Source organism: Sinocyclocheilus rhinocerous, unplaced genomic scaffold (assembly GCF_001515625.1).
Source record: "Sinocyclocheilus rhinocerous isolate Xijiao unplaced genomic scaffold, SAMN03320098_v1.1 scaffold308, whole genome shotgun sequence".
Lineage (NCBI taxonomy): Eukaryota > Metazoa > Chordata > Actinopteri > Cypriniformes > Cyprinidae > Sinocyclocheilus > Sinocyclocheilus rhinocerous.
Window position 1 is genome coordinate 1,312,102 of NW_015664994.1, and position 9,410 is coordinate 1,321,511.

Genomic DNA, 9,410 nt, shown 5'->3' on the forward strand with positions numbered 1-9,410 from the left:
GAATAGAGCAAGCTAGTGTTAGAGGCCTTTTTTGCTTTTGTTAATCAGAAGTCAGAAAGTCAGAATTATAATTGTATAATAAATAAAAAGAAAACAGATGGAATAGAAAAAGAATAGAGCAAGCTAGTGTTAGAGGCCTTTTTTTGCTTTTGTTAATTGTATAATAAATGAAAAGAAAACAGATAGAATACAAAAAGATTAGAAAGCAAGTGTTAGTTTTTTTTTAGAAAACAAGCAGCAAATGAATAGAGTGCAAGTCTAAAAGGGACATGTTTTTTTTTTTTTAAAGAATAGAATTAGAATAGAGAGTGTTAAGAGTTAGAGGGTCAAATAAAGATGGAAGAGATGTGTTTTTAGCCGATTCTTGAAGATGACTAAGGACTCAGCTGCTCGGATTTAGTTAATTTAAAAGTCCGTAAAAGTGATTTTGTGCTGCTTTGGGATGGCACAATAAAGCACCGTTCACTTGCAGAATGCAAGCTTCTAGAGGGCACATAAGTCTGAAGTAATGAATTTAGGTAAAGAGGTGCAGAGCCAGTGGTGGTTTTGTAGGCAAACATCCATGCCTTTACTATTTGAGCAGTGAATTTCAGTGTGAGAGTTTGAAGTCCCCTTCTAACCTCTCTTTTTGAAGAGACCAATTCATCATATCAAGTTGAGATGTGACCACAGCTGTTGAGGTCACAACAGACGGCCAAGAAATCTAATGGTTGTCAACACTAATAATTGGCAACAAGAAAAATAGCCTCAAATTCCTCTGTAAAAGTGCCATTGCATATCCACAATTATGTTGTAAATCCCTAACCTCTTTTCTTGTGGAAAGAAATAAAATGTCAGTTCAACCGTAGAGAAATGTTAAAATAAATGTTACAACAATGTTCCACATCAAAGCAGATATTTACTTGTTTTTTTATTAATTCATTACTCTTCTTTTTTTTTCAGGGTTTCACCTCTGCAGAAGTCTGAGGTGGTTGAGATGGTGAAAAAACAGGTGAAAGTGATCACACTGATCATAAAACTATAAAACATACTATTGGGAGATATAGAGTAATGTAATATAGAGTAGTGTTTTATGTAAGTAGACTGATATACTGTCATAAAGTCCTTGCAAGCTGTCAGACTTTCATCATACTTTTTTGGACACAGAAATAACAACTTCACCAAATAATTTTTTTTCTTACTATTATTTCATATATCAGGTTTACAGGGTTAAAGCACACTCATAAAATATAATATTAAATGAGGGTATTAGTTATATTTGTTATTAATTATATATTTAATTTAATATTTATTACTATTGGTAACAGATGTTATAGTATATAGCGTATTGTGTCTGTATATGTCTGACCCATGTGTGAAATTCATTTAAAGCTAATCTCACAACAGCACAGGGCTTTCACAGGCTGCATCGTCACTGCTGTGTTAATTTGTGTTAAACCCAGGTTTAACCCAGTTTTAAAGATGTGATTAAATTGTTTCCGTGAAGGGATAAATCAGTATGCTGGAATGCTGCTGTGCTTCAGCCCCACACAAGGTCCTCCACAGATCAGCAGATTTTAAGACAGGGGCTCCACATCTAGACTCCACTGTAGTCTGTCTGTCATCAACTCACTCTCTTCACATCCAAAGGTCAAACAGCCCTTGAGCCCCTCAAAGGCCCTCCGTACCCCTTACATCCCACCCTGCTGTTCCTGCCTCCATAGGAGTGACTAGCTGTTTGTTTTAGAGGAATGATGTTTGTAACACTGTCACATTCAGGATGCTCTTAATAGGAAATAAAACATGGCATCTCCAGATCATTGTGATGGAACGGCTGCCTCCCCCTAATTATCATCAACACCCCATCCTTTTAAACGCCGCCCTTCACCAGGTTCCCGGCAGGAGTGGGTGTGTGAGAGAGGAGGGGTGCAGAAACAGCCAGGGCTGGCGGTGCGTGATGCGGCATACCTGTAGTGAATGGAGCCTCGTCATAGCCGCTGTTAAATGCCAAGCGCACCTCTCCTCGACCATTCCCCATGCATGCTGGTGTCCTCATGGGTCCAGGAAGGGAGCATGGAGGGACTCCCGCACTGCCAGAAACGCGAGTTGCCAGACCCGCGGTCCGGAATGGAGATGCATCCGTGACACTGCCGACGGGCTATGATGGCGGGCCGTTAATCCCCTCAAGCGCCATGGGCCAGGAAAGATGAGCCGCTGTGACGAAGCTGCCGCCCCTCGGACCACAGAGAGGAGTTCTTATGGCCACCGGACTCCACCCATTACCTGGGTCCCTCCTTTCTGAACACTGCCCTCCTTTACAATTCCCCAGCACAACGAGGACACCAGATTTCTCCATTTATTTTGGACACTCCTTCCCCTTTAGACACTTTATTCCCCATTTTGGACATTTTGTTTTATTTTCTGTTAAATAAAAGCCTCTCCGAGGCCTGACGCCACACCCACTGTGTCTATCGTTTGCTCCTCCCTCCACAATCATCCTTTCATCCACTGATATTACTTGTTTACTGTCATGGAGGGTCACTGTAAGCCACTAATCTTGAGCACCTGTACAAGTTTGGATGTTTGCATATCGTATTTATTTCAGCGGCCATATAAATGGGTTACAGTGCAACAAACAAACTTGTATCTGTTGCAATTTGCAACCAATAACATGTAAGGTCATGTCAGTTGTTTTTTTCATTAGTTTAGTTTCATAAACTGTTTAAAGAAAACAATCCATATAGATTTATCGCCCGTATCCTGATTTTGATCTGGATAAACACTTTCATCAGCATTTTGGGGCTTATTTAGTGAGCGAAGCACTTCTCTGTTTACATTTTGATGTCTAAGCCAGAGGAAAACACAATTTTATGAATTATCAGCGTGTTGTTGTGCGTGTGAAATCACTCAGTATTCACTCTGTCCGCCTAAGCAACATGCTTTGAAGTAGAGTTTTGGTGCTGAGCCTGCTTTTGGCACATAGTGTGCTGAACTCAGCAGAAAATATGGTGAAAATATTTAGTAAATATATTAATCAACTCAATCTTTTGCAATATACACATGTATGAAGCAACATAATAAATTGGAGGGAACTACTCATCGATTGTTTGAAAAAGACATCTGTCTGACTTGATGAAAGTTAAACACACTGTGACAGCAACAGAAACAGCACTTTATATTCAGTAAATCTGACAGAATCCAGATGATTTAAGCAGTTTATATCTACAGTTTGGGTGTTGGGTTCTGTTCTGAGTAGATTAAGTACAATTTGGATGAATTATTATTTTCTTCACTATTTTTCATGACAATCAGGTTTATACTAATTCTTTCTTAGTGGCCAGCTGATAAACCTGATAAACTTTTTCATAATATAAGGCAGTTATTAAAAGCAGAACTTAATGTACTAACCAAAAAATTACTTTATTTTCTTTGTACAGCTGCAAAAAGTTTTCTTGCTTCCTCTGCTTTTCAACACAATAAGACAGATTGTAGCTGGAATTCTCAGGAATATGGCTGAGACAGTGTTTGTCTTGTCCCTGCAACTCCATTCTTCCTGTTGCCCAGCATGGATAAGATTGTCGCTTTATTTTCAAAGCCAAAACCGCTTTCTGTGTTGGCTGGGAAACTGTAGATCTTGTGTAAATAGTAGGCCTTAATGAACTTATCTCTGTCCTCCCTTCTCTCTCACAGTTCAAGTACTTGAAGAATCTTCTGTTGGTTCACGGCGCTTGGAATTACAACCGTGTTGCCAAGTGCATCCTGTATTGCTTCTACAAGAACATTGTGCTTTACATTATCGAGGTAAGAAAGTCAGTGCATGCGATATAAAATGAAGTTCATTTTCACCCAAAAATGAAATTTTTGTCATCTACTCACTGTCGTGTCTTATCAAACTCACGGGACATACAAAATGGATGACAGCACCCAAGCCTGTTATTGCATTAACCATTAATGTCCTTTTCAAGGAGATTGAATGACCAATCTTTAATGAAATGAACTGGCGTTGCATGCATGTCGGCAGTTGTAGAGTCTCCATTCTGCTGTAGGAATGCAGGTCTGTCAATGTGAAGCCCACAGGCCATCCATCTGTGATGGTATTTGACAGTTTCCAGGCCTGGTGCTGATAGCCGGTTCAGAGACCTGACCTGACAAGTTAAAGGGCTGCTATCAGCACCAGCTTTATCATGAGGGGCGTTTGGCCGTTTTGAGCTGCAACACACTTGGAGATGTTACACCTCGGGGACAAACTTTAGGTTTCCTCAAGAGCTGAAAGAAGAGTTAGTAGCAGACTAAGGGTCTGAAAGCAACATTAGGCCATTTAAGTCTCTATTTAATGTCTAAGGTCTCTGAAATCCATGAAATGGACCTTTGGTCACGCCAGCCTCGTGCTAGTATGTGTTTAGGGCTATAATAGAACAAAATATTAAGTGTGTCCAAATTTAAACATATGTTAAATATCCCTGTGATATTTTGATTTGCACGATCGTAAATCGGAATTATGATGTTTTTGATTGATTGATGATGATTTTGGTTTAAAATGGAATTTCATATTTCTTTCTCTTATTCACTTCCCGACAAAGACAAGAAGCCTTTTAATCTCTAATGCATCCAATGCAAGAACATTAGCTTTGTAATTTATGTTTTATCCATGCTTTATCCATTTTATCTCTCTTGTGTAAAATGTTCCCTCTGTATGCAGCTCACTACAATTTGAAACAGACCAACACCAGTATTCATGAGCTGTACAACCCCAGCAGAAACACGAGCACTTCAAAAATCCATCTTTTTTCCCCTCGGCCCTCTTGCTCTTGTGTGCCACTTGACCCGTGAACCCTTTTCCCTTCATCTTGATTTTGTTTTATGTGCTGTGGTAACTCTCTGAAAAGCCCCTTAGATTTCTCTCTGTTGGCATCCAGTGCTGCTATAGATTTTGAGAACAAGGATGAGGAGATGAATCAGGACTTCAGATGACCGTTGTTTTCCTCTGCCCTCACTGAATGATAAAGCATTGCATGGTTTGTGAGTTAGTTCGGCCCATTTCATGTACATTTCCTGTTTACATGCTTCTGTACTGTTTAGATGTGGGGAGCTGCTGTGGTCGTGTTCATAAATGTAGTGAAGTCATGAAGCTATTTTTCCTCAATTTTAAAGTTCAGTGGATTAAATCCGTGGGAATATTAGAGCCCTGTAGCTGTGAGCAGTTATCGCTCAATGAATGTGATATTTTAAAGATTTTCGGTACTAGTCATGCTGGGTGGCTTTCATGTATTTTTCTTTTGGCTTTTGCCGTGGGGTTGTCGTATTTTGTTCCACAATGAAAGTTCCCCTTCAACACAAACATTTCTGACTGTGATCACATTTCACACTTTCTCATCAATCAAGAAACAAGCATCTCTTCCCTTTTTTCTTCTTATTTTGCATAAGAGGCGGCACTAGAACAACTATGTCCAGTAAATGGCCTTTCCCGAACACGCCCTCCAAATATTTCTAGCCACTTTTTGTTTTTGTCTTATTCTCTTTAAGCTCTGCTTTTGAATCTCCAAGAGAACTGTAAAGCACCCCAGCTCCTAGAGGGGAATGTATCTCCTCCTCAGCCCTTCTTTTGTTATGAGCAGAAAATGTATTCCCCCTCTCCATAAGGGGCCTTTCGAATAGAACAGGGCAAGGCTTTACTGTTTCCTTGCCTCACACCAAAAAGCACCTCTGTTTTGTAAGGGCTTGACATTCAAGACACTTGCTTCCCAAGGGTCGGTTAAAGAGATACATTTGTTGCCATAATAGGTTTACCTTTGAGTCCGTGAAGGCTTTTCTTCATCTCATTTTTCCAGACATTAACCTCAAGGAAGTGGAATAAGGATGTTAGTGGCCATTTTATCCTTCTCAACCTGTGGTTAGCAATGGATATGTGTACATCTTAGTTTTTTTTGTTTTTTTTACCACCATCCAGTGTTGTATCCTAGTATATATCATAGTACTTTATCAAGACTTTATCTGCTTTGCCTATTGGCTGAATTACAAAATAAATAGAGGCTTACAAAGTCTTACAGAACAAAACGTTTCAATAGTAACGTATCAGGGCGGTGCAGAGAGTTGCTCCCTATGAAGAGTGTTCAGTCTTTTCAAATCAGTTACTTGGTTTCATCTCAATATTCTTTCTAAGAAGGCAGCTGCCTATATAGACAGTAGCCTTAGAATGGTTTATATTGTTTCAGAGACATTTTTCCAATTGTAAACACATAATAGCACATGATCTTCCATACATTGTCAGACAAATAAGTTTGGGTTAACCTAAACGTTTGTCATGCTGGTTTGTTTAGTCCTTGGTTTGTGGTCTTGCATTCTTTCAACATGAGCAAAAATTAACTGGGGGAGAAAAAAAAAACTTTTCAGAACCTTCGTTGGATTAGCTGCTTTGAGACATGCAAAAAGCCATTCTTAAAACCAAATTGCTGTGCTTGCTGTCATTATCCTGCTGGGCTCTTGAGAGCTTGATTGACAGCTCTTCAGCTGGCACCAGAAGGGCTGACAGACAAGTAGCATTTCTGAGGTAATTACAAGGGCCTCATTCAAACAGAGCAGCAGGCTTAGTGAAAGACTGCAGGCCTGAGTGAAAGCCCTGGGCCCTGCAGTCTCATTGTGAAACGCCCAACTGGTTCTTTCGGTTCTTCTGTCACTCACACTTGCAATTCAGTGGCCCTTTCTTATTGTCTTGCCAGCATTTCTTAGGTTTTTTAGAGATCTTTGTTTTACACTACAGTTGAACATTTTAGGGTTGGAAAGATTTTGTAGAATGTTTTTGTAAGAAGCCTCTTGTGCTCACCAAGGCTGCATTAAAAACATTGTGGAATAATATTTTTTAACTTTTTAAATTTTAATATATTTTAAAATGTAATTTATTTTCTGTGATAGCAAAGCTGAATTTTCAGCAGCCATTATTCCAGTCTTCAGTGTCACACGACCCTTCAAAAATCACTTCAGAAAGAAACATTTCTTATTATTATTAATGTTAAAATATTTTTGTGGAAACTGTGATACATTTTTTTAATTCTTTGATGAATAGAAAGTTCAAAAGAAGAACATTTAATTGAAATAGAAATCTTTTGTAAAATTATGCCTCTACTGTCACTTTTGGACAATTTAAGGCATCCTTGCTCAAAATATGTATTAATTCAAATAAAACAACTACTGACCCCAACCTTTTGAACAGTGTACATTTAGAAAAATTGTGCAAAATGTATACTCTGGCAAAATTAGCATGCTCTTTCTTATCATATATCAATGAAATGTCTAATGTGTTTTTTTTACATTCAGTGATTTTGATATTGCCGTTTTTTATTTTGCTTTAAAAAAACAGATATCATGAATTTATTTTGATTATTTTATTATTTTTAAAAAATTCCCCATTTCCCCCCCACGAATCTGTTAGGTTTTCCAAATAATGTTTTAACAGTTTGCTTTAGGTCAATTGCAATTTACTGTATATCCTTCTTTACTTTGGAAACTTTATTTTCGTTATTTAATTTTGTTGTCTTTTATAATATACATATTCATATATTTGGGTGAGCTACTGATCAAGGGCCCTACTAGAAAATATACCAGTTTAAGGTGGTCAAGCTGTTTTTTATGATATAGTAGCTAGTTTATTGCTGTTCCAAAGTCAGCCAGATCCCCACAAGTTGGCCCAGCTGCTCAACCAGCTCGGACCAGCTGCCATGTTCCAGAACACAGCTATGCTAGTTTTAGCTGGATTCTCAAGCAGAGACATGGAGCAAAGAGGTGCCGTCTTTCTTTTTTTTTTTTCTCTCTCTCTCTTTCCCTTGTTAATTTTGCAGTATTTTGATGTGAAATTCCAGTAAATTTTTATGAAGTGTCTTTGATTTTTGAGTTAACCATTTTATTGTTTACCATGGTTTACAATGTGCTTCTACACTAAAACAGATTTCACTGTAAAAACTTTTTTTTCATACAACCTGAATGTGCTTTTGTGTGGTAACATCTCAAATAAAATTATTATCAAATTGACTGCATTTATTTTCACCAAAAGTCTTGTTTTTTTTTTAGATCAATTCAGTTAGTTTGCATCATGAAACTGATATTGTACAATTAAATTGTCTATAAGTTCTGTTACTGTACCACAGCCAGTTTACTTTCACTGCAGATGTTATGATGAGCAGGCTGTAATGTCATTGTGGAGTGTGCTTCACTGTGTGTGACAGTTAGCTTTCAGACACTTTGTTATGGCTCTAGCCCTGATCTCCATGACCTTTAAACCTCACTTGATAAACTTCTAACTGGGGATCTTGGGTCAAACTCAGCATTGCCACACAATCCTAAACACTTGAAAACAAAGAAGAACATTTCCAGCACTTTGTTTCCAGTTTTGTAAACTGCAGTATGTTTAAGTTTTGTAAACTCCAGCCTCTTGGTGTGGTTTACTGGTCCTACTCACCCAATTTTCTGTTCTTTATATTTAAATTGGTTTAGAATTGTGGATGTAACAACATAAATTATGAGCACCAGTGTTTGTGTATTGTTCTTTGGTCTGATGCTGGCCACAAAGACATTCACTCACTGTGTAGTCCACTCAATCTTCAACTTCCTGTTTTTTTTCTTCTTTTTTCCTTGTAGCTTGTCGAAAGAACATATATGAAGTGGAAATTTTGCTGAATTGCTTGAATTATTATTATTATTATTGATGATGATGATTATGATGATGATGATGATGATGATGATGCATATTTAATAGGTTTTTGACAGGAGACTAAAATAATACTGGTATACTAGTAATACTGTTATATATCTTTATATATTTAGAAAAAAAAACACTATCTTCATGTTTATTGCCGTTGTGCACAAGCAGTTTCCCTTCTTATCTGCACCAGCGCCTTTTTCGTGATCCGTAATTTAAGTTCTGTATGGTGAAGCAATTATTCTGTTAGTTTAGAACACAGACTTATTTTCATGATTTTATTAGCAAGCAAAGAACTGCAAAATATAGCTTCTGCTGCTGCTGCTGCTCCTGCTAATAATAATTTAATTATGGTTAAGTAGCAGTATTTTTTATAATTGTTGTTATATTACCGTAATTTGAGTAAATATATTACTATATTTTATTTTAAACATTGCAGAATTGATTTCCTATTTTATAATTGTTTTATAAGCACATGCGTCTGAGACCAGAAACTGATTTTTTTAAAATTGCACAGAAATTGCAGTGGTTTTCGTATTTAAAAGGCCAATGTGGTGAAATCAATGCAATTATTAAATTACGACCATAATACTAGCCTGCTTGAATTTTAAAAGATAAGATCAGGCACCATTAGATTATAGCATATTATTTTAACACCGTAAATCGTAGTGAAAACATATGAATCAAAAAGGCAATTATGTGAGCACAGCACTGTGTTATGCACGAAAACGGTTACGTGATG

General features: G+C 37.5%; 1 protein-coding gene across 1 annotated transcript in view; it reads left to right on the forward strand.

Moving 5' to 3' along the window:
• LOC107730649 (phospholipid-transporting ATPase IA-like) overlaps positions 1-9,410 on the forward strand; it is a 155,127-nt gene that overhangs the window by 110,907 nt on the left and 34,810 nt on the right. The window contains exons 24-25 of the mRNA XM_016541511.1: positions 943-1,015; positions 3,670-3,780. Of these exons, the coding sequence (XP_016396997.1) occupies positions 943-1,015; positions 3,670-3,780 (184 nt within the window). The remainder of the gene's footprint in view (positions 1-942; positions 1,016-3,669; positions 3,781-9,410) is intronic.